Source organism: Cetorhinus maximus, chromosome 9 (assembly GCF_964194155.1).
Source record: "Cetorhinus maximus chromosome 9, sCetMax3.hap1.1, whole genome shotgun sequence".
NCBI lineage: Eukaryota > Metazoa > Chordata > Chondrichthyes > Lamniformes > Cetorhinidae > Cetorhinus > Cetorhinus maximus.
Genome location: NC_135887.1, coordinates 25,607,306 through 25,633,090, shown reverse-complemented (window position 1 = coordinate 25,633,090; position 25,785 = coordinate 25,607,306). Strand labels below are relative to the sequence as shown.

Here is a 25,785-nt window from a genome sequence, read left to right as displayed (position 1 = left end):
TGAAGTGAAGTTGATAAGTGAATGTCCCTGGGAGGCTGCAGATTCTTATCTCATTCTAGCAGTCAGCAAATTGCTGATGTCATGGGATTTTAGCCCATTTTCTCTCCCTTCTTCACATTGGGTTAACGCTTGAGCAGAAGGAAAGACAGTGAATAGGAGGTAAGATACATTACTTTACTCTCGTGTGTGACTCCTGGTAATCTCTCAGGATCCTGTTAATTCCCAAGTGCTGTCGGGAAATTGGGAACACGATTAACTTTTCCTATGTAAAGTGTTGAAATACTTGGAATTGATGTGTTGTCAGGTTTCTGATTGCCTTATGTCGGAGTGCGGGGCCCTTTGAGACAGTGGAGTTCAGGGTGGGGGGGTGCAAACAGTGGGGGTCCTGCCCTGCCCATTGGGCTGGAGACAGGGTCCTGAGGCCAGCTCACCAGTGTTTGGCCCTCGATATAAATCAATAAAGGACGAGGTGCCAAAGTGAAAATGCAGCAACATTTGGTGATGTGCTGGGACTTCGCTGTCCAAGTCTTTTTTGACAGGCTTTTGTGTTTTAAATGTATAATTTGAGCATTAATGCTCGCTTTGTGTTGGACTAGTACTCCCACTCTGAGCCTGTGTGTGGTGAGATGGCAGTGCCCTGACATTGTGTCTTTTCCCCCTCACTTTGCTCTCCATTACCTCGGTCACACTGCTGACCTCGGGGCAGGGGTGTCTTTGGCAACCCCCTTACGTGCACACGCGTAGGGCGAGACCTTGTTTTCCAGATGCATTGCTGCAGCAAAGCATAACATCGTGTAGAAACACCAGTGGATGGAACGAGGATCAATTGAGCCCCTCGCTGACTCTCACCGCACTGAGAATGATGATGTGTCACCTAGTGAGGGGGAGGGGTGGGGGAGAGAGTGGATGGGAGGGAGGAGAGTTTGGGAGATAAAAAGAGAGTGGGAGAGGGTGGGACGGAGGGAGAGAGAGAGAAAGATGTGGCAGTGAGAGAGAAAGGAGAGTGGAAGGTTGACCTGAATAGAGGGGAAAAAAATCAGATAATATTTTTGAAAAAGAGAAGCAAAAAGCAAATTTAAATGACTTTCCACTAAACCAAAGACTGCAATCTTCAGGATAACCCTGGTCGGAGGGAGTGTGGGAGAGATGGTTAGACAATGATGAGTTCTAATACTTTCAGCTCTGCCCACATGTTACTGTCATTTACTCACCAGAGACAGAACGCAATTGATAATAGTCACAAAGGAAGACTTGTAATTCTAATGCTCTTTTCACAATTTCAGGACATTGCAAAGTGCTTTACAGCCAATAAGGTACTTTGGAGTGTAATCACTGTTTGTAATGTGGGAAACACAGCAGCTAACTTGTACACAGCAAGATTGTCACAATGACCAGTTTATCCCTTTTAGTGATATTGGCTGAGAAATAAATAATGGCCAGGATAGTGGAGAGAAGTTCCTTGTGCTTTCTCGAAATGGTGCCATGGAATCTTTTACATCCACCCAAGAGGGCAAATGGAACCTCAGTTTAACATTTCATCCAAAAGATAGCACTTCCGACAGTGCGGCACTCACTCAGTATTGACCCTCCGACAGTGTGGCACTCCCTTAATACTGACCCTCCGACAGTGCGGCACTCCCTCAGTACTGACCCTCCGACAGTACAGCACTCCCTCAGTACTGACCCTCTGACAGTGCAGCTCTCCCTCAGTACTGACCCTCCGACAGTGCAGCACTCCCTCAGTACTGACCCTCCGACAGTACAGCACTCCCTCAGTACTGACCCTCCGACAGTGCAGCTCTCCCTCAGTACTGACCCTCCGACAGTGCAGCACTCCCTCAGTACTGACCCTCCGACAGTGCAGCTCTCCCTCAGTACTGACCCTCTGACAGTGCAGCACTCCCTCAGTACTGACCCTCCGACAGTGCAGCTCTCCCTCAGTACTGACCCTCTGACAGTGCAGCACTCCCTCAGTACTGACCCTCTGACAGTGCAGCACTCCCTCAGTACTGACCCTCCGACAGTGCAGCACTCCCTCAGTACTGACCCTCCGACAGTGCAGCACTCCCTCAGTACTGCCCCTTGTGTGTCAGCCTTGATTATATTATCAAACCTGTGAACCCATGACCTTCTGATTCAAATGCGCCAATAGCACCAGAGGAAGGCTATTGGAAAGATTGTCTTCCGTTTTCTCTCTCTGATCCTGAGGGCAAGTGCCCTCAACTACCAGTGACCGTATCCACACCATTTCTATTCATCATCAGGAGCAGCAGCCAGTGAATCGTTTCTCTTTCTCACCCACCTGTGTGAACCTGGAGATCTGTTAGACCCCCACAATGAGTTCCGTTTGCATATCTCCTCCACTTTTGCACTCTTTCCTCTGTCACATCACCCCCACTCCATCCATCTCCCACTGAAACCCTCATCTACGCCACTGTTAACTCCAAACTCCATTGCTCTTGTGGCCAGTGTCTCATCCTCTGCCCTCTATAAACTTAACAATGTCCAAAACTCTTCAGCCCGAATCATGTCATGCCACATGTTACTAACGTGCTGTATCATAAAATGCTAGCTTCTGGAAGAATTCTATTTCATTTACATAAGAATGAATCAATATTAACTGTTGCCATCATCTAGTGCTGGTTGCTGGGGTCTTGTCTCCTTGTTTTGCCCCGTGCTTGCGGATTGGTACCCCTCAGGCTATGTATAACCAGAGACAAGTCGAAGCTTTTCGTCTTGCACTCATCAGGACACTTTGCAAGAATACCAATCAATATAAGGAGAAAACAACAATCTATACTGCATGAGAAGAGAGTGCTGATTGGTTGGGAAGTGGACTCTGATTGGTAGAGGCGTTGGCATGGATAAATTGTTGTTTTCCCCTTATATTGGTATTCTTGCCGAGGACACTACCCTGAGGAACTCCTGCAGTGATGTCCTGGAGCTGAGATGACTGACCTCTAACAACCACAACCATCTTCCTTTGTGCTAGGTATGACTCCAACCAGTGGAGAGTTTTCCCCCTGATTCCCATTGACTCTAGTTTTGCTAAGGGCTCCTTGATGCCACATTCAGTCAAATGCTGCCTTGATGTCAAGGGCAGTCACTCTCACCTCACCTCGGGAGTTCAGCTCGGGTGGTCCTGATGAAAAGCTTTGATATGTCTTTTTTCAGCAATATAGATAACCAATTGTCTCTCTTTAATGGAGGGAGATACCCATGGTCCTTTCCAGACTGTGGATAATTACCAATTACCAGCACCTCCCTAACCCAGAGACTGATCATTCACTCACTGAAATATTCTTTCCCAGGATAGATTTTAATTTCCCCCAGTCAAGAGATGGTCATGTCCTATCTGAACAACTTGTATTTGTACAGTATCACTAATGGAGTAAAACATCCTAAGGGCTTCACGGCAGCATTATCAGATACAATAAGATTAAAGAAATATTAGGACAAGTGACCAAAGTTTGATCAAACAGGTTGGTTTTAAGAATTCTTAAAGGAGGAAAGGGAGATAGAGAGTCACAAGAACATAAGAAATAGGAGCAGGATTTGACCACACGGCCCGGCAAGTCTGCTCTGCTACTCAATATGATCATGGCTGTTCTTGGGTTTCAACTCCATTTTGCCGCCCACTCCCCATATCCCTTAATTCCCTGAGAGACCAAAAATCTCTGCCTCCCAGCCTTAAATGTATTCAACGATGGAGAATCCATAACTCTCTGGGGTAAAGAATTCCAAAGATTCACAACCCTTTGAGTGAAGAAAAATCTCCTCATCTCAGTCCTCAAGGATCAGCCCCTTATCCTGAGACTGTGCCCCCGCGTTTTAGATTCCCCGACCAGTGGAAACAATCCCACAGCATCCACCCTATCAAACCCTTTCAGAATTTTGTATGTTTCAATGAGATCGCCTCTCATTCTTCTAAACCCCAGAGAATGAAAACCCAATTTACTCAGCCTCTCTCATAGGACAATCCCCTCATCTCAGGTTCAGTAAGAGGGGTTTAGGGAGGGTATTCCAGAGCTTAGACCTAGGCATCTGAAGGCACAGCTAACAATGTTGGAACATGGATCAGGAATGCTCAAGAGGGAAGAATTAGAGGAGTGCAGAGCTCTCAGAGAGCTGTGGAATGGAGGAGATTACAGAGCTAAGGGGTGGATGAGGCCATGGAGGGATTTGAACATGAGAAGCAGAATTTTAAAACAAAGGTGCTGCCAGACCAGGAGGCAATGTAAGTCAGCAAGCACAGCGGGTGGAGGGTGAATGGGACTCAGGCGGGGTTAGGATGCAGACAGCAGAGTTTTGGATAAGCTGAAATTATAGAGAGCGGAAGATAGGAAACTGGCCAAGAGAACATTGGAATAGTTGCAATCTCCCTTCATAGATTTAGCTAATTGTTTGTTACTTCTGTCAACTCATGTCAATTCCCAAGATTGCTGGGTGCTTTCCACTCGTGGTTTAATGAATGTTTCTTTTTGCAGAATTCGATCAGTTACCAGAATGAACACATGGATTGTCATCACCTTCCTGCTGTGCCTCACCAAACCCACTAGAACAACTGATGTAAGCCATAGGTTGTAAACTTTCCCTCCTGACCTCTTCACCCTCTCCTGCTTTTTCTTCTCATCTCTTCTCCATTTCCCTGTTGCACTAATAGCTCCCGATTCCCAGTTGTGATTTCAATCCAGAATTTATGCAGATCATAATTTATTTATTTATTCATTCCTAGGATGTGAGCATCACTGGTTAGGCCAGCATTTATTGCCCGTCCTTAATTGCCCTTGAGAAGGCGGTGGTGAGCTGCCTTCTTGCACCGCTGCAGTCCATGTGGTGTAGGTACATCCACAGTGCTGTTAGGGAGGGAGTCCCAGGATTTTGACCCAGTGACAGTGAAGGAAACGCGATATATTTCCAAGTCAGTGACTTGGAGGGGAACTTCCAGGTGGTGGTGTTCCCATCTATCTGCTGCCCTTGTCCTTCCAGATGGTACTGGCCATGGGTTTGGAAGGTGCTGCCAAAGGAGCCTTGGTGAATTCCCGCAGTGCATCTTGTAGATGGTACACGCTGCTGCCACTGTGCATTGGTGGTGGAGGGAGTGAATGTTTAAGGTGGTAAAAGGGGCGCCAATCAAGCGGGCTGCTTTGCCCTGGATGGTGTCGAGCTTCTTGAGTGTTGTGGGAGCTGCACTCATCCAGGCAAGTGGGGAGTATTCCATCACACTCCTGACTTGTGCCTTGTAGATGGTGGACAGGCTTTGGGGAGTCAGGAGGTGAGTTACTCACCGCAGGATTCCTAGCCTCTGACCTGCTCTTGTAGCCACAGTATTTATATGGCTAGTCTAGTTCAGTTTCTGGCCAATGGTAACCCCCAGGATGTTGATAGTGGGGGATTCAGTGATGGTAATGCCATTGAATGTTAAGGGGCAATAGTTAGATTCCCTCTTGTTGGAAATGGTCATTGCCTGGCATTTGTGTGGTGCGAATGTTACTTGCCACTTGTCAGCCTAAGCCTGGATTTTGTCCAGGCCTTGCTGTATTTGGACATGGACTGCTTCAGTATCTGTGGAGTCGCGAATGGTGCTGAACATTGTGCAATCAGGAAACATCCCCACTTCTGACCCTATGATGGAAGGAAGGTCATTGATGAAGCAGCTGAAGATGGATGGGCCTAGGACACTACCCTGAGGAACTCCTGTGGTGATGTCCTGGAGCTGAGATGACTGACCTCCAACAACCACAAACATCTTCCTTTGTGCTAGGTATGAATCCAGCCAGCGGAGAGTTTTCCACCTGATTCCTATTAACTCCAGTTTTGCTAGGGCTCCTTGATACTACACTCGGTCAAATGTGGCCTTGATGTCAAGGGCAGTCACTCTCACCTCACCTCAGGAGTTCAGCCCTTTTGTTCATGTTTAAACCAAGGCTGTAATGAGATCAGGAGCCGAGTGGCCCTGGCGGAACCCAAATTGAGTGTCAGTGAACAGGTTATTGTTAATCAAGTGCCGCTTGATGGCACTGTTGGTGACCCCTTCCATTACTTCACTGACGATCGAGGGTAGACTGATGGGGCGGTAATTGGCCAGGTTGGATTTGTCCTGTTTTTTTTGTACAGGGCATACCTGGGCAATTTTCCACATTGTTGTAGCTGTACTGGAACAGCTTGGCTAGGGGCTCGACAAGGTCAGGGGCTCGACAAGGTCTGGAGCACAAGTCTTCAGTACTATTGCTGGAATATTGTCAGGGCCCATAGCCTTTGCAGTATCCAGTGCCTTCAGCCATTTCTTGATATCACGTGGTGTGAATCGATTTGTCTGAAAACTGGCATTTGTGATACAGGGGACCTCCAGAGAAGGCCGAGATGGATTGTCCACACACACTTCTGGCTGAAGATTGTAGCAAATGCCTTATCCTTTGCTCTGATGTGCTGGGCTCCCCCATCATTGATTATTATTAGTGAAGCCTCCTCCTCCAGTGAGTTGTTGAATTGTCCACCACCATTCACGACTGGATGTGGTAGGACTTCAGAGCTTAGATCTGATCCGTTGGTTGTGGGATCACTTAGCTCTGTCTATCACTTACTGCTTAAGCTGTTTGGCAGCTGTCTGTCCTGTGTTATAGCTTCACCAGGTTGACACCTCATTTTTAGGTATGCCTGGTGCTGCTCCTGGCATGCCCTCCTGATTGAACCAGGGTTGATGGTAATGGTAGAGTGGGGGATATGACGGGCCATGAGGTTACAGATTGTGTTTGAGTACAATTCTGCTGCTGCTGATGGCTCACAGTGCCTCATGGATGCCCAGTCTCGAGTTGCTAGACCTGTCTGAAATCTATCCTATTTAGCATGGTGGTAGTGCCACACAGCATGATGGAGGGTATCCTCAATGTGAAAGCGGGGCTTTGTCTCCACAATGACTGAGTGGTGGTCACTCCAAAAGTACATTCTGCGTCCTTGCCATCCTCAGTGCTTCCTCCAAGTGATGTTCAACATGGAGGAGCATTGATTCATCAGCTGAGGGAGGGCGGTACCTGGTAATCAGCAGGAGGTTTCCTTGCCTATGTTTGGCCTGATGCCTTGAGACTTCATGGGGTCCAGAGCCGATGTATGGACTCCCAGGGCAACTCCCTCCCGACTGTATATCGGTGCCATCCTTTATCCCTACTCTCTGCTTCCTGTTGGCTCACCAATCCCTCAAACTCACTCTCTAGAGGACCAACACTAGCTTCAGTTATTCTTTTCCTACTTAAATACATGTAGAAACTCTTTCTATCTCTTTTTATATTACTGGCTGGATTTCTCTCATACTCAACTTTCTCCCTCCTTAATCATTTTTTAGCCATTTTTTGATGGTTCTAAAAATCTGACCAATCTCCTGACCAATAACCTCTGCAGATTTGTACAGTGTTTCTTTCAATTTGACACTATCTTTCCCTTCTTTATTCAGTCACGGATGATGCTTCCTTCTCAAATAGTTTTTATTTACTGGGATACATCTTTGCTGAGTGTTATTAAGTATTTCCTTAAAAGTCTAACCCTGCATCTGTCCTGCTCTACCTTTTAACATAGCTTCCCAGTTCACTTTAGCTAGCTCTGCCTACATACACTTATAATTACCCTTATTCAGGTTTGAAACATTAGTCTTAGACCCGCACTTCCCCCTTCAAACTGAATGTGAAATTCTACCATGTGGTGATCGTTGTCACCTAAAGTCTCCTTTACCGTGAGGTTATTGATTAATCCTGTCTCATTGCACATTCCCAAGTCTAGAATAACCTGCTCCCTGGTTGGCTCTATACGTGCTGCTTTAAGAAACTCTCCTGAATTCACTCTATGAACTCATTATCCAGGCTACCTTTGCCAATCTGATTCATCTAATCTAATGTAGATCAAAGCCACCCATGATTATCACGATCCCTTCCTTACCCACCTCATTTATTTTTTTCCTCTATGCTCTGTCCTACAGTGTAACTACTGTTAGGGAGACAATAAACTACTCCCACAAGTGACCTCTTACCTTTCCTATTTCTTATCTCTACCCAAACTGATTCGACATCTTGCCCTATCTCACGACCAGACTAATGACACCTTGGTTAAAAGAGCGACCCACCACCTTCTCCTGTCATCCTGAAATGTCAGTTACCCTTCAACATTCAGGTCCCAGCCTTGGTCACCTTGCAACCATGTCTCTGTAATGGTTATCAGGTCATACATATTTATTTCTATCAGTGCTAATAATTCATCCATTTTGTTACGAATGCCATGTGCATTCAGATACAGAGCATTTAACACTGCTTTTTTACCATTTTTGCAATCTGGCCATATCTGCTGATGCACTGTTAAATTTGTACTCTCTGTCCCTTCCTGCCACACTCTGGTTACTTTCACCCAATCACTATCCTGCTCTAAAATCTCATTGTTACTCTTTGATTTACTACATCTCCTCTCGCATGATCCCTTCCCCCGCTCCGACCCCCCCACTATTTCGTTTAAAGCCGTCTCTACTGCCCTAGTTATATGATTCACCAGAACATTGGTCCAGCCATGGTTCAACTGAAAACCATCCCAACAATACAGCTCCCACTTTCCCCTGAACTGGTGCCAGTGCCCCATGAATCGAAACCCATTTCTCCCATACCAGTCTTTCAGCTGCACATTCATCTCTCTAATTTTATTTACCCTATGTCAATTTATTCATGGCTCAGGTAATAATCCAGAGATTGTTACCTCTGAGGTTCTGCTTTTTAATTTAGCCCCTTGTTCAAACTAATGAAGCAGAATCTCTTTCCTAGTCCTCTCTATGTTGTTAACATATTGGATCCTCCCTCTCCCACTGCAAGTTCCTCTCCAGCCCAGAGCATATGTCCTGGATCTGCACCGCGCATGCAACACAGCCTTCTGGACTTACGCTCTTGACTGAAGAGATCTGTGTCAATCTTCCTGACAATACTGTCCCCAACTACCATTACATTCTGAATAAGTCCCCCAACTTGAATGGCTTCCTGTACCACAGTGCCTTGGTCAACTCGCTTATCCAACCTGCAGCCCCTGCTTTTGTCCCCACAAGCTGCAAGAACCTTGAACCTACTGGACAGTTGCAAGGGCTGAGGCTCTTCACTTATACCTTCTTGATCCCCTTACCTGCCTCACTCACAGCCACACCCTCCTGTCACTGACGACTGACCAAATCAGAAGACCCTATAACCTAAGGGGTGCGACTGCATCCTGTAACAAAGTGTCGAGGTAACTTTTGTCCTCGCTGATGCATCACAGTGTCTGCAGTTCAGCCTCCAGCTTAAGACACTCCTCAAGCCGCTGACACTTAATGCAGATGTCTTTGCCCGAGGTGACACTGGTGTCCATGAACTCCCACATTCTGCAATTACAAGACATCACCTGCCCTGCCATCTTTATGATGTGTTAATTAATTTATTATTTTCTTAATTAATTTATACTTAATAAATCCTACTAATCTGACCTGTGACCGAACTCCATCAACTGCCTTTGACCCCAATCCTTAATGCCTTTGGAGAACAAAAATCGATCAATCTCAGGTTTAAAATTAATCATTGATCTAACATCAATTGCCATTTGTGGAAGAGAGTTGCAAACTTCTACTGCCCTTAGTGTGAAAAATTGTTTCCTAATTTCACTCCTGAAAGCTCGGGCTCTCATTTGTAGACTCTGCCTGTGAGTCCCAGACTCTCCAACCAGTGTAAATAGCTTCTCTCTATCACCCTCTCTCTGTTCCCCTTAACATCTAAACATTTTCATCAAACACCCCTTAACCATCTAGACTTCCCAGGAATAGCAGCCCAGTTTGTGTAATCTCTCTGCATAATTTGACTCTGGGAAATCTAGACTTCACTCCCTCCAAGGCTCATATGTCCTTCCTAAGGTTTGGTTCCCACAACTGTTCCCAGTAACCCCAGGGGTGGTTTAACCAGGGCTTTGTGCAGCTGAGGCATGAGTTTACCCCCTTGTATTTGAGTCCTCCAGATAGACTGAGACCACCCTTCACCATTCCTCAGCAATCCTCACTATCCCTCACTATCCCGCCCTCTCTTTCACTATCCTGCACTCTCTTTCACTATCCCTCACTGTCTCCCACTATCTTCCATTTACCCTCACTCTCCCTCACTATCTCCCATTATCTCTGTCCCTCACCCTCCCTTACTATTTCCTACTAACACTCACTACCCCTCACTATTCCTCACTCTCCCTCAGTATCTCACACTATCCTTCACTATTTCCCACTAACACTCGCTATCCCTCAATTTCCCTCACTATCCCTCACCATCCCCCACTATATCTTCCACTATCTCTCACTTTCTCTCATGATCCCTCACTAACCCTCACTCTCCCTCACTTTTTCTCACTAACTCTCACTCTCCCTCCCTATCCCTCTCAATCACTCGCTATCCCTCATTCTTTGTCACTATCACTCACCCTCACTCACTACCGCTCACTATCTCTCTCTTCCATTAATTTGATAAACTTTAAACAGTTTGATATAAAATAGATTAATGAAAAAGATTCAAAGCATTAATTTTTAATGTTCAGAGAAATTGATTCACTGCAATTTCCCAATCTCCCAGAGTGAAGATGTTATTGAAGTTCTTGAAAACTCAAGTAACCAAACATCTGTACAGGTAAGAACTGGCAGAGTATTGCAATGACAGTGTGTCCCAGCACGGACAGTGTGTGTATAACAGGACTGTGTGTCCCAGCACTGACTGTATGTGTGTAACAGGACTGAGTGTCCCAGCACTGACTGTGTGTGTATAACAGGACTGAGTGTCCCAGCACTGACTGTGTGTGTATAACAGGACTGTGTGTCCCAGCACTGACTGTATGTGTGTTTAACAGGACTGAGTGTCCCAGCACTGACTTTGTGTGTTTAACAGGACTGAGTGTCCCAGCACTGACTGTGTGTGTATAACAGGACCGAGTGTCCCAGCACTGACTGTGTGTGTATAACAGGACTGAGTGTCCCAGCACTGACTGTGTGTGTATAACAGGTCTGAGTGTCCCAGCACTGACTGTGTGTGTATAACAGGTCAGAGTGTCCCAGCACTGACTGTGTGTGTATAACAGGTCTGAGTGTCCCACCACTGACTGTGTGTGTATAACAGGTCTGAGTGTCCCACCACTGACTGTGTGTGTATAACAGGACTGAGTGTTCCAGCACTGATTGTATGTATAACAAGACTGACTGTCCCAGCACATACTTGTGCAGATTTGTTCAGTGTTTCTTTCAATTTGATACTACCCTTTCCTTCTTTATTCAGCCACGGATGATGCTTCCTTCTCAAATAGTTTTAATTTACCGGGATACATCTTTGCTGAGTGTTATTAAGTATTTCCTTAAAAGTCTGCCCCTGCACCTGTCCTGCCCTACCTTTTAACCTAGTTTCCCAGTTCACTTTAGCTAGCTCTGCCAACATACACTTATAATTACCCTTATTAAGGTTTGAAACACTAGTCTTAGACCCGCACTTCCCCCCTTCAAACTGAATGTGAAGTTCGATCGTGTGGTGCTCGTTGTCACCTAAAGTCCCCTTTACCGTGAGCTTATTGATTAATCCTGTCTCATTGCACATTCCCAAGTCTAGAATAACCTGCTCCCTGGTTGGCTCTAGAATGTGCCGCTTTAAGAAGCTCTCCTGAATTCACTGGTCCCAGCCTTAGTCACCTTGCAACCATGTCCCTGCAATGGTTATCAGGTCATACATGTTTATGTCTATCAGTGCTAATAATTCATCCATTTTGTTACGAATGCCATGCGCATTCAGATACAGAGCATTTAACACTGCCTTTTTACCATTTTTGCAATCTGGCCTTATCTGCTGATGCACTGTTAAATTTGTACTCTCTGTCCCTTCCTGCCACACTCTGGTTACTTTCACCCAATCACTATCCTGCTCTAAAATCTCATTGTTACTCTTTGATTTACAAAATCTCTCTTGCATGATCCCTTCCCCCGCCCCGACCCCACCACTATTTCGTTTAAAGCCCTCTCTACTGCCCTAGTTATATGATTCACCAGAGCATTGGTCCAGCCATGGTTCAGCTGAAAACCATCCCAACAATACAGCTCCCACTTTCCCCTGTACTGGTGCCAGTGCCCCATGAATCGAAACCCATTTCTCCCATACCAGTCTTTCAGCTGCACATTCATCTCTCTAATTTTATTTACCCTATGTCAATTTATTCATGGCTCAGGTAATAATCCAGAGATTGTTACCTCTGAGGTTCTGCTTTTTAATTTAGCCCCTTGCTCAAACTCCCGGAGCAGAATCTCTTTCCTAGTCCTCTCTATGTTGTTAACATATTGGATCCTCCCTCTCCCACTGCAAGTTCCTCTCCAGCCCAGAGCATATGTCCTGGACCCTGGCATCGCGCATGCAACACAGCCTTCTGGACTTACGCTCTCGACTGAAGAGATCTGTGTCAATCTTCCTGACCATACTGTTCCCAACTACTATTACATTCCGAATAAGTCCCCCAACTTGAATGGCTTCCTGTACCACAGTGCCTTGGTCAACTCGCTTATCCAACCTGCAGCTCCTGCTTTTGTCCCCACAAGCTGCAAGAACCTTGAACCTACTGGATTCACAAGGGTTGAGGCTCCTCCACTTATACCTTCTCGATCCCCTTACCTGCCTCACTCACAGTCACACCCTCCTGTCACTGACGACTGACCAAATCAGAAGACCCTATAACCTCAGGGGTGCGACTGCATCCTGTAACAAAGCGTCCAGGTAACTTTTGTCCTCGCTGATGCATCACAGTGTCTGCAGTTCAGCCTCCAGCTTAAGACACTCCTCAAGCCGCTGACACTTAATGCAGATGTCTTTGCCCGAGGTGACACTGGTGTCCATGAACTCCCACATTCTGCAATTACAAGACATCACCTGCCCTGCCATCTTTATGATGTGTTAATTAATTTATTATTTTCTTAATTAATTTATACTTAATAAATCCTACTAATCTGACCTGTGACCGAACTCCATCAACTGCCTTTGACCCCAATCCTTAATGCCTTTGGAGAACAAAAATCGATCAATCTCAGGTTTAAAATTAATCATTGATCTAACATCAATTGCCATTTGTGGAAGAGAGTTGCAAACTTCTACTGCCCTTAGTGTGAAAAATTGTTTCCTAATTTCACTCCTGAAAGCTCGGGCTCTCATTTGTAGACTCTGCCTGTGAGTCCCAGACTCTCCAACCAGTGTAAATAGCTTCTCTCTATCACCCTCTCTCTGTTCCCCTTAACATCTAAACATTTTCATCAAACACCCCTTAACCATCTAGACTTCCCAGGAATAGCAGCCCAGTTTGTGTAATCTCTCTGCATAATTTGACTCTGGGAAATCTAGACTTCACTCCCTCCAAGGCTCATATGTCCTTCCTAAGGTTTGGTTCCCACAACTGTTCCCAGTAACCCCAGGGGTGGTTTAACCAGGGCTTTGTGCAGCTGAGGCATGAGTTTACCCCCTTGTATTTGAGTCCTCCAGATAGACTGAGACCACCCTTCACCATTCCTCAGCAATCCTCACTATCCCTCACTATCCCGCACTCTCTTTCACTATCCCTCACTGTCTCCCACTATCTTCCATTTACCCTCACTCTCCCTCACTATCTCCCATTATCTCTGTCCCTCACCCTCCCTCACTATTTCCTACTAACACTCACTACCCCTCACTATTCCTCACTCTCCCTCAGTATCTCACACTATCCTTCACTATTTCCCACTAACACTCGCTATCCCTCAATTTCCCTCACTATCCCTCACCATCCCCCACTATATCTTCCACTATCTCTCACTTTCTCTCATGATCCCTCACTAACCCTCACTCTCCCTCACTTTTTCTCACTAACTCTCACTCTCCCTCCCTATCCCTCTCAATCACTCGCTATCCCTCATTCTTTGTCACTATCACTCACCCTCACTCACTACCGCTCACTATCTCTCTCTTCCATTAATTTGATAAACTTTAAACAGTTTGATATAAAATAGATTAATGAAAAAGATTCAAAGCATTAATTTTTAATGTTCAGAGAAATTGATTCACTGCAATTTCCCAATCTCCCAGAGTGAAGATGTTATTGAAGTTCTTGAAAACTCAAGTAACCAAACATCTGTACAGGTAAGAACTGGCAGAGTATTGCAATGACAGTGTGTCCCAGCACGGACTGTGTGTGTGTAACAGGACTGAGTGTCCCTGCACTGACTGTGTGTGTATAACAGGACTGAGTGTCCCAGCACTGACTGTGTGTGTATAACAGGACTGAGTGTCCCAGCACTGACTGTGTGTGTATAACAGGACTGAGTGTTCCAGCACTGACTGTATGTATAACAGGACTGACTGTCCCAGCACTGACTAGTGCAGATTTGTTCAGTGTTTCTTTCAATTTGATACTATCCTTTCCTTCTTTATTCAGCCACGGATGATGCTTCCTTCTCAAATAGTTTTTATTTACTGGGATACATCTTTGCTGAGTGTTACTAAGTATTTCATTAAAAGTCTGCCCCTGCACCTGTCCTGCTCTACCTTTTAACCTAGCTTCCCAGTTCACTTTAGCTAGCTCTGCCTACATACACTTATAATTACCCTTATTCAGGTTTGAAACACTAGTCTTAGACCCGCACTTCCCCCTTCAAACTGAATGTGAAGTTCGATTGTGTGGTGCTCGTTGTCACCTAAAATCTCCTTTACCCTGAGGTTATTGATCAATCCTGTCTCATTGCACATTGCCAGGCCTAGAATAACCTGCTCCCGGGTTGGCTCTAGAATGTGCCGCTTTAAGAAACTCTCCTGAATTCACTGGTCCCAGCCTTAGTCACCTTGTAACCATGACTCTGTAATGGTTATCAGGTCATACATATTTATTTCTATCAGTGCTAATAATTCATCCATTTTGTTACGAATGCCATGCGCATTCAGATATAGAGCATTTAACGCTGCTTTTTTACCATTTTTGCAATCTGGCCATATCTGCTGATGCACTGTTAAATTTGTACTCTCTGTCCCTTCCTGCCACACTCTGGTTACTTTCACCCAATCACTATCCTGCTCTAAGATCTCATTGTTACTCTTTGATTTACAATATCTCCTCTTGCATGATCCCTTCCCCCGCCCCGACCCCCCCACTATTTCGTTTAAAGCCGTCTCTACTGCCCTAGTTATATGATTCACCAGAATATTGGTCCAACCATGGTTCAACTGAAAACCATCCCAACGATACAGCTCCCACTTTCCTCTGTACTAGTGCCAGTGCCCCATGAATCGAAACCCATTTCTCCCATACCAGTCTTTCAGCTGCACATTCATCCCTCTAATTTTATTTACCCTATGTCAATTTATTCATGGCTCAGGTAATAATCCAGAGATTGTTACCTCTGAGGTTCTGCTTTTTAATTTAGCCCCTTGCTCAAACTCCCGGAGCAGAATCTCTTTCCTAGTCCTCTCTATGTTGTTAACATATTGGATCCTCCCTCACCCACTGCAAGTTCCTCTCCAGCCCAGAGCATATGTCCTGAACCCTGGCATCGCGCATGCAACACAGCCTTCTGGACTTACGCTCTCGACTGAAGAGATCTGTGTCAATCTTCCTGACAATACTGTCCCCAACTACCATTACATTCTGAATAAGTCCCCCAACTTGAATGGCTTCCTGTACCACAGTGCCTTGGTCAACTCGCTTATCCAACCTGCAGCCCCTGCTTTTGTCCCCATAAGCTGCAAGAACCTTGAACCTGCTGGACGGCTGCAAGGGCTGAGGCTCTTCACTTATACCTTCTCGATCCCCTTACCTGCCTCACTCACAGCCACACCCTCCTGTCACTGACAACTGACCAAATCAGTAGACCCTATAACCTAAGGGGTGCGACTGCATCCTGTAACAAAGTGTCCAGGTAACTTTTGTCCTCGCTGATGCATCACAGTGTCTGCAGTTCAGCCTCCAGCTCAAGACACTCCTCAAGCCGCTGACACTTAATGCAGATGTCTTTGACTGAGGTGACTTTGGTGTCCATGAACGCCTACATTCTGCAATTACAAGACATCACCTGCCCTGCCATCTTTATGATGTGTTAATTAATTTATTATTTTCTTAATTAATTTATACTTAATAAATCCTACTAATCTGACCTGTGACCGAACTCCATCAACTGCCTTTGACCCCGATCCTTAATACCTTTGGAGAACAAATATCGATCAATCTCAGGTTTAAAATTAATCATTGATCTAACATCAATTGCCATTTGTGGAAGAGAGTTGCAAACTTCTACTGCCCTTAGTGTGAAAAATTGTTTCCTAATTTCACTCCTGAAAGCTCGGGCTCTCATTTGTAGACTCTGCCTGTGAGTCCCAGACTCTCCAACCAGTGTAAATAGCTTCTCTCTATCACCCTCTCTCTGTTCCCCTTAACATCTTAAAAATTTTCATCAAACACCCCCTTAACCATCTAGACTTCCCAGAAATAGCAGCCCAGTTTGTGTAATCTCTCTGCATAATTTGACTCTGGGAAATCTAGACTTCACTCCCTCCAAGGCTCGTATGTCCTTCCTAAGGTTTGGTTCCCACAACTGTTCCCAGTAACCCCAGGGGTGGTTTAACCAGGGCTTTGTGCAGCTGAGGCATGAGTTTACCCCCTTGTATTTGAGTCTTCCAGATACACTGAGACCACCCTTCACCATTCCTCTTCAACCCTCACTATCCCTCACTATCCCGCACACTCTTTCACTATCACTCACTATCTCCCATTATTTCTCACTGTCCCTCACACTCCCTCATTATCTCTCACTCTCCCTGACGATCCCTTAATCTCTCTCACTATTTCCCATTAACACTCACTAACCCTCACTATCCCTCACTCTCCCTCACTATCTCACACTATCCTTCACTATTTCTCACTAACACTCGCTATCCCTTACTTTCCCTCAATATTTGTCACTATCCCTCAATATCTTCTACTATCTCTCACTGTCCCTCACTCTCACTCACTTTTTCGCAATAACACTCACTCTCCCTCAATATCCCTCATTATCACTCTATCCCTCACTCGTTGTCGCTATCGCTCACACTCCCTCACTACCGCTCACTATTTCCTTCTTTCATTAAATTGAAAACTTTAATCAGGTTGGCATAAAGTTGATTATGAAAAAGATTGCAAGCATTGATTTTTAATGTTCAGACAAATTGATTCACTGCAATTTCCCAATTTCCCAGAGTGAAGGTGTTATTAAAGTTTCTGAAAACTCAAGTAAACAAATATCTGTACAGGTAAGATCTGGCAGAATATTGCAATGACAGTGTGTCCCAGCACGGACTGTGTGTGTGTTACAGGACTCAGTGTCCTAGCATTGACTGTGTGTGCGTAACAGGACTGAGTGTTCTAGCACTGACTGTGTGTGTATAACATGACTGAATGTCCCAGCACTGATTGTGTGTATAACAGGACTGAGTGTTCGAGCACTGACTGTGTGTGTATAACGGGACTGAGTGTCCCTACACTGATTGTGTGTGTATAACAGGACTGAGTGTCCCAGCACTGACTGTGTGTGTATAACAGGACTGAGTGTCCCAGCACTGACTCTGTGTGTATAACAGGATTGAGTGTCCCACCACTGACTATGTGTGTATAATAGGACTGATTGTCCCAGCACTGACTGTGTGAATATAACACAACTGAATGTCCCTGCACTGACTTTGTGTGTCTAACAGGACTGAGTGTCCCACAACTGACTATGTGTGTATAACAGGACTGAGTGTCCTAGCACTGACTGTGTGTGTATAACAGGACTGATTGTCCCAGCACTGACTGTGTGTGTATAACAGGACTGCGTGTCCCTGCACTGACTGTGTGTGTATAACAGGTCTGAGTGTCCAAGCACTGACTGTGTCTGTATAACCGGACTGAGTGTCCCAGCACTGACTGTGTGTCTAAAAGGACTGAGTGTCCGAGCACTGACTGTGTGTGTATAACAGGACTGAGTATCCCTGCACTGACTGTGTGTGTATAACAGGTCTGAGTGTCCCAGCACTGACTGTGTCTGTATAACCGGACTGATTGGCCCAGCACTGAGTGTGTGTCTAAAAGGACTGAGTGTCCGAGCACTGACTGTGTGAATATAACAGGACTGAGTGTCCCAGCACTGACTGTGTGTGTAACAGGGCTGAGTGTCCCAGCACTGATTGTGTGTGTATAACAGGACTGAGTGTCCCAGCACTGACTGTGTGCGTAACAGGACTGAGTGTCCCAGCACTGACTGTGTGTGTATAACAGGACTGAGTGTCCCAGCACTGACTGTGTGTGTAACAGGACTAAGTGTCCCAGCACTGACTGTGTGTGTATCATAGGACTGAGTGTCCCAGCACTGACTGTGTGTATAACAGGACTGAGTGTCCCAACAATGACTGTGTGAATATAACAGGACTGAATGTCCCTGCACTGACTGTCTGTGTATACCAGGACTGAGTGTCCTAGCACTGACTGCGTGTGTATAACAGTACTGAGTGTCCGAGCACTGACTGTGTGTGTATAACAGGACTGAGTGTCCCAGCACTGACTGTGTGTGTATAACAGGACTGAGTGTCCCAGCACTGACTGTGTGTGTATAACAGGACTGAGATTTCCCACATTGACTGTGTGTGTAACAGGACTGAGTGTCCCAGCACTGACTGTGTGTCTAAAAGGACAGAGTGTCCAGCACTTACTGTTTGTGTATAACAGGACTGAGTGTCCCTGCACTGCTTGTGTAGTGTAACAGATCTGTGTGTCCCAGCACTGACTGTGTGTGTAACAGGGCTGAGTGTCCCAGCACTGACTGTGTGTGTATAACAGGACTGAGTGTCCCAGGACTGACTGTGTGTGTAACAGGACTGAGTGTCCCTGCACTGCTTGTGTATGTGTAACAGGACTGAGTGTCCCAACAATGACTGTGTGAATATAACAGGACTGAATGTCCCTGCACTGACTGTCTGTGTATACCAGGACTAAGTGTCCTAGCACTGACTGCGTGTGTATAACAGGATTGAGTGTCCCAACAATGACTGTGTGAATATAACAGGACTGAATGTCCCTGCACTGACTGTCTGTGTATACCAGGACTGAGTGTCCTAGCACTGACTGCGTGTGTATAACAGGACTGAGTGTCCCACAACTGACTATGTGTGTGCAACAGAGCTGATTGTCCCACCACTGACTATGTGTGGATAATAGGACTGAGTGTCCAAACACTGACTGTGAGTGTATAACATGACTGAGTGCCCCAGCACTGACTGTGTGTCTAAAAGGACTGAGTGTTCGAGCACTGACTGTCTGTGTTTAACAGGAATGAATGTCCCAGCACTGACTGTGTGTAACAGGACTGAGTGTCCAGCACTTACTGTTTGTGTATAACAGGACTGAGTGTCCCTGCATTGCTTGTGTAAGTATAACAGGACTGAGTGTCCCAGCACTGACTGTGTCTGTATAACCGGACTGAGTGTCCCAGCACTGACTGTGTGTGTATAACAGGACTGAGTGTCCCAGCACTGACTGTGTGTGTATAACAGGGCTGAGTGTCCCAGCACTGACTGTGTGTGTATAATAGGACTGAGTGTCCCAGCACTGACTGTGTGTGTGTAACAGGGCTGAGTGTCCCAGCACTGACTGTGTGTCTAAAAGGACTGAGTGTTCGAGCACTGACTGTCTGTGTTTAACAGGAATGAATGTCCCAGCACTGACTGTGTGTAACAGGACTGAGTGTCCAGCACTTACTGTTTGTGTATAACAGGACTGAGTGTCCCTGCATTGCTTGTGTAAGTATAACAGGACTGAGTGTCCCAGCACTGACTGTGAGTGTAACAGGACTGAGTGTCCCACAAGTGACTATGTGTGTGCAACAGGGCTGAGTGTCCCAGCACTGACTGTGTGTGTATAACAGGACTGAGTGTCCCAGCACTGACTGTGTGTGTATAACAGGGCTGAGTGTCCCAGCACTAACTGTGTGTGTATAATAGGACTGAGTGTCCCAGCACTGACTGTGTGTGTATAATAGGACTGAGTGTCCCAGCACTGACTGTGTGTGTAACAGGGCTGAGTGTCCCAGCACTGACTATGTGTGTACAACAGGAATGAGTGTTCCAGCACTGACTGTGTGTGTATAACAGGAATGAGTGTTCCAGCACTGACTGTGTGTGTATAACAGGACTGAGTGTCCCACCACTGACTATGTGTGGATAACAGAACTGAGTGTCCCAGCACTGACTTTGTGTGTATAACAAGACTGAGTGTCCCAGCACTGAGTGTGTGTAAATAACAGGACTGAGTGTCCCAACAATGACTGTGTGTATATAACAGGACTGAGTGTCCCTACGCTGACTGTCTGTGTATAACAGGACTGAGTGTCCGAACACTGACTGTGTGTGTATAACAGGACTGAGTGTCCCAGCACTGACTGTGTGTGTATAACAGGACTGAGTGTCCCAGCACTGACTGTGTGTGTATAACAGGACTGAGTGTCCCAGCACTGACTGTGTGTGTATAACAGGACTGAGTGTCCCAGCACTGACTGTGTGTGTATAACAGGTCTGAGTGTCCCAGCACTGACTGTATGTGTGTAACAGAACTGAGTGTCCCAACCCTGACTGTGTGTGTTTAATAGGACTGAGATTCCCCACATTGACTGTGTGTATAACAGGACTGAGTGTCCCACCACTGACTGTGTGTGTATAACAGGGCTGAGTGTCCCAGCACTGACTATGTGTGTACAACAGGAATGAGTGTTCCAGCACTGACTGTGTGTGTATAACAGGACTGAGTGTCCCACCACTGACTATGTGTGGATAACAGGACTGAGTGTCCCAGCACTGACTTTGTGTGTATAACAAGACTGAGTGTCCCAGCACTGAGTGTGTGTGTAACAGGACTGTGTGCCAGCACTGACTGTGTGTAAATAACAGGACTGAGTGTCCCAACAATGACTGTGTGTATATAACAGGACTGAGTGTCCCTACGCTGACTGTCTGTGTATAACAGGACTGAGTGTCCCAACAATGACTGTGTGTATATAACAGGACTGAGTGTCCCTACGCTGACTGTCTGTGTATAACAGGACTGAGTGTCCGAACACTGACTGTGTGTGTATAACAGGACTGAGTGTCCCAGCACTGACTGTGTGTGTATAACAGGACTGAGTGTCCCAGCACTGACTGTGTGTGTATAACAGGACTGAGTGTCCCAGCACTGACTGTGTGTGTATAACAGGTCTGAGTGTCCCAGCACTGACTATGTGTGTAACAGGGCTGAGTGTCCCAGCACTGACTGTGTGTGTATAATAGGACTGAGTGTCCCAGCACTGACTGTGTGTGTAACAGGGCTGAGTGTCCCAGCACTGACTGTGTGTGTATAACAGGACTGAGTGTCCAAACACTGACTGTGTGTGTATAACAGGACTGAGTGTCCCAGCACTGACTGTGAGTGTATAACAGGACTGAGTGTCCCAGGACTGACTGTGAGTGTAACAGGACTGAGTGTCCCAGCACTGACTGTGAGTGTATAACAGGATTGAGTGCCCCAGCACTGACTGTGTGTGTAACAGGACTGAGTGTCCCAGCACTGACTGTGTGTGTATAACAGGACTGAGTGTCCCAGCACTGACTGTATGTGTGTAACAGAACTGAGTGTCCCAACCCTGACTGTGTGTGTTTAATAGGACTGAGATTCCCCACATTGACTGTGTGTGTAACAGGACTGAGTGTCCCAGCACTGACTGTGTGTCTAAAAGGACAGAGTGTCCAGCACTTACTGTTTGTGTATAACAGGACTGAGTGTCCCTGCACTGCTTGTGTATGTATAACAGATCTGTGTGTCCCAGCACTGACTGTGTGTGTATAACAGGACTGAGTGTCCCAGTACTGACTGTGTGTGTTTAACAGGACTGCGAGCCCCTGAACTGACTTGGCGTGCATAACAGGACTGAGATTCCCCGCACTGAATGTGTCTGTACAACAGGAATGAATTTCGCAGCACTGACTGTGTGTATGTATAACAGGACTGAGTGTCCCAACAATGACTGTGTGAATATAACAGGACTGAATGTCCCTGCACTGACTGTCTGTGTATACCAGGACTGAGTGTCCTAGCACTGACTGCGTGTGTATAACAGGATTAAGTGTCCCAACAATGACTGTGTGAATATAACAGGACTGAATGTCCCTGCACTGACTGTCTGTGTATACCAGGACTGAGTGTCCTGGCACTGACTGCGTGTGTATAACAGGACTGAGTGTCCCACAAGTGACTATGTGTGTGCAACAGGGCTGATTGTCCCACCACTGACTATGTGTGGATAATAGGACTGAGTGTCCAAACACTGACTGTGAGTGTATAACATGACTGAGTGCCCCAGCACTGACTGTGTGTCTAAAAGGACTGAGTGTTCGAGCACTGACTATCTATGTTTAACAGGAATGAATGTCCCAGCACTGACTGTGTGTAACAGGACAGAGTGTTCAGCACTTACTGTTTGTGTATAACAGGACTGAGTGTCCCTGCATTGCTTGTGTAAGTATAACAGGACTGAGTGTCCCAGCACTGACTGTGTCTGTATAACCGGACTGAGTGTCCCAGCACTGACTGTGTGTGTATAACAGGACTGAGTGTCCCAGCACTGACTGTGTGTGTATAACAGGGCTGAGTGTCCCAGCACTGACTGTGTGTGTATAATAGGACTGAGTGTCCCAGCACTGACTGTATGTGTGTAACAGGGCTGAGTGTCCCAGCACTGACTGTGTGTCTAAAAGGACTGAGTGTTCGAGCACTGACTGTCTGTGTTTAACAGGAATGAATGTCCCAGCACTGACTGTGTGTAACAGGACTGAGTGTCCAGCACTTACCGTTTGTGTATAACAGGACTGAGTGTCCCTGCATTGCTTGTGTAAGTATAACAGGACTGAGTGTCCCAGCACTGACTGTGAGTGTAACAGGACTGAGTGTCCCACAAGTGACTATGTGTGTGCAACAGGGCTGAGTGTCCCAGCACTGACTGTGTGTGTATAACAGGACTGAGTGTCCCAGCACTGACTGTGTGTGTAACAGGGCTGAGTGTCCCAGCACTGACTATGTGTGTACAACAGGAATGAATTTCCCACCACTGACTGTGTGTGTGTATAGCAGGACTTAATGTCCCTGCACTGACTGTCTGTGTATACCAGGACTGAGTGTCCCACCACTGACTGTGTGTGTATAACAGGACTGAGTGTCCCACCACTGACTGTGTGTGTATAACAGGAATGAGTGTTCCAGCACTGACTGTGTGTGTATAACAGGGCTGAGTGTCCCTGCATTGCTTGTGTAAGTATAACAGGACTGAGTGTCCCAGCACTGACTGTGAGTGTAACAGGACTGAGTGTCCCACAAGTGACTATGTGTGTGCAACAGGGCTGAGTGTCCCAGCACTGACTGTGTGTGTATAACAGGACTGAGTGTCCCAGCACTGACTGTGTGTGTATAACGGGGCTGAGTGTCCCAGCACTAACTGTGTGTGTATAATAGGACTGAGTGTCCCAGCACTGACTGTGTGTGTATAATAGGACTGAGTGTCCCAGCACTGACTGTGTGTGTAACAGGGCTGAGTGTCCCAGCACTGACTGTGTGTCTAAAAGGACTGAGTGTCCCAGCACTGACTATGTGTGTACAACAGGAATGAATGTCCCAGCACTGACTGTGTGTAACAGGACTGAGTGTCCAGCACTTACTGTTTGTGTATAACAGGACTGAGTGTCCCTGCATTGCTTGTGTAAGTATAACAGGACTGAGTGTCCCAGCACTGACTGTGTGTGTATAACAGGACTGAGTGCCCCAGCACTGACTGTGTGTTTAACAGGACTGAGTGCCCCAGCACTGACTGTGTGTGTATAACAGGACTGAGTGTCCCAGCACTGACTTTGTGTGTATAACATGACTGAGTGCCCCAACACTGACTGTGTGTGTATAACAAGACTGAGTGTCCCAGCACTGAGAGTGTGTGTATAACAGGACTGAGTGTCCCAGCACTGACTGTGTGTGTATAACAGGACTGAGTGTCCCAGCACTGACTGTGTGTGTATAACAGGACTGAGTGTCCCACAACTGACTATGTGTGTGCAACAGGGCAGAGTGTCCCACCACTGACTATGTGTAAATAACAGGACTGAGTGTCCCAGCACTGACTGTGTGTGTATAACAGGACTGAGTGTCCCAGCACTGACTGTGTGTGTATAACAGGACTGAGTGTCCCAGCACTGACTGTGTGTGTAACAGGACTGAGTGTCCCACCACTGACTATGTGTAAATAACAGGACTGAGTGTCCCAGCACTGACCGTATGCGTATAACAGGACTGAGTGTCCCTGCACTGACTGTGTGTGTATAACAGGACTGAGTTTCCCTGCACTGACTGTGTGTGTATAACAGGACTGAGTGTCCCAGCACTGACTGTGTGTGTGTAACAGAACTGAGTGTCCCAACCCTTACTGTGTGTGTTTAACACGACTGAGATTCCCCACATTGACTGTGTGTGTAACAGGACTGAGTGTCCCAGCACTGACTGTGTGTCTAAAAGGACAGAGTGTCCAGCACTTACTGTTTGTGTATAACAGGACTGAGTATCCCTGCACTGCTTGTGTATGTATAACAGATCTGTGTGTCCCAGTACTGACTGTGTGTGTTTAACAGGACTGCGAGACCCTGAACTGACTGGGCGTGCATAACAGGGCTGAGATTCCCGGCACTGAATGTGTTGTACAACAGGAATGAATTTCCCAGCACTGACTGTGTGTGTGTATAACAGGACTGGGTGTCCCAACAATGACTGTGTGAATATAACAGGACTGAATGTCCCTGCACTGACTGTCTGTGTATACCAGGACTGTGTGTCCTAGCACTGACTGCGTGTGTATAACAGGACTGCGTGTCCCACCACTAACTATGTGTGTATAACAGGGCTGCGATTCCCTGCACTGACTGTGAGTGTATAACATGACTGAGTGCCCCAGCACTGTGTGTGTCTAAAAGGACTGAGTGTTCGAGCACTGACTGTCTGTGTTTAACAGGAATGAATGTCCCAGCACTGACTGTGTGTAACAGGACAGAGTGTCCAGCACTTACTGTTTGTGTATAACAGGACTGAGTGTCCCTGCATTGATTGTGTAAGTATAACAGGACTGAATGTCCCAGCGCTGACTGTGTCTGTATAACCGGACTGAGTGTCCCAGCACTGACTGTGAGTGTAACAGGACTGAGTGTCCCACAAGTGACTATGTGTGTGCAACAGGGCTGAGTGTCCCAGCACTGACTGTGTGTGTATAACAGGACTGAGTGTCCCAGCACTGACTGTGTGTGTATAACAGGGCTGAGTGTCCCAGCACTGACTGTGTGTGTATAATAGGACTGAGTGTCCCAGCACTGACTGTGTGTGTATAATAGGACTGAGTGTCCCAGCACTGACTGTGTGTGTATAACAGGACTGAGTGTCCAAACACTGACTGTGAGTGGATAACAGGACTGAGTGTCCCAGCACTGACTGTGAGTGTATAATAGGACTGAGTGTTCCAGCACTGACTGTGTGTGTATAACAGGACTGAGTGTCCCACCACTGACTATGTGTGGATAACAGGACTGAGTGTCCCACCACTGACTGTGTTTGTATAACAAGAGAGTGTCCCAGCACTGAGTGTGTGTGTAACAGGACTGTGTCCCAACACTGACTGTGTGTAAATAACAGGACTGAGTGGCCCTGCACTGACTGTGTGTG

At 46.4% G+C, this 25,785-nt stretch overlaps 1 protein-coding gene across 9 annotated transcripts in view; it reads left to right on the top strand.

Annotated features, from left to right (window-relative positions):
* serpinf2b (serpin peptidase inhibitor, clade F (alpha-2 antiplasmin, pigment epithelium derived factor), member 2b) overlaps window positions 1-25,785 on the top strand; it is a 99,240-nt gene continuing 73,455 nt past the window's right edge. For 3 of the 9 annotated variants that reach the window (XM_078548331.1, XM_078548332.1, XM_078548327.1), the window contains exons 1-4: window positions 1-159; window positions 4,488-4,569; window positions 10,599-10,652; window positions 14,100-14,153. In XM_078548331.1, the coding sequence (XP_078404457.1) occupies window positions 4,507-4,569; window positions 10,599-10,652; window positions 14,100-14,153 (171 nt within the window). In that variant the 5' untranslated portion in view covers window positions 1-159; window positions 4,488-4,506. Of the gene's footprint in view, window positions 160-4,487; window positions 4,570-10,598; window positions 10,653-14,099; window positions 14,154-17,237; window positions 17,292-25,785 lie in introns of all 9 variants that reach the window. The other 6 variants (XM_078548335.1, XM_078548329.1, XM_078548334.1 and 3 more) reach the window with 3 other exon arrangements.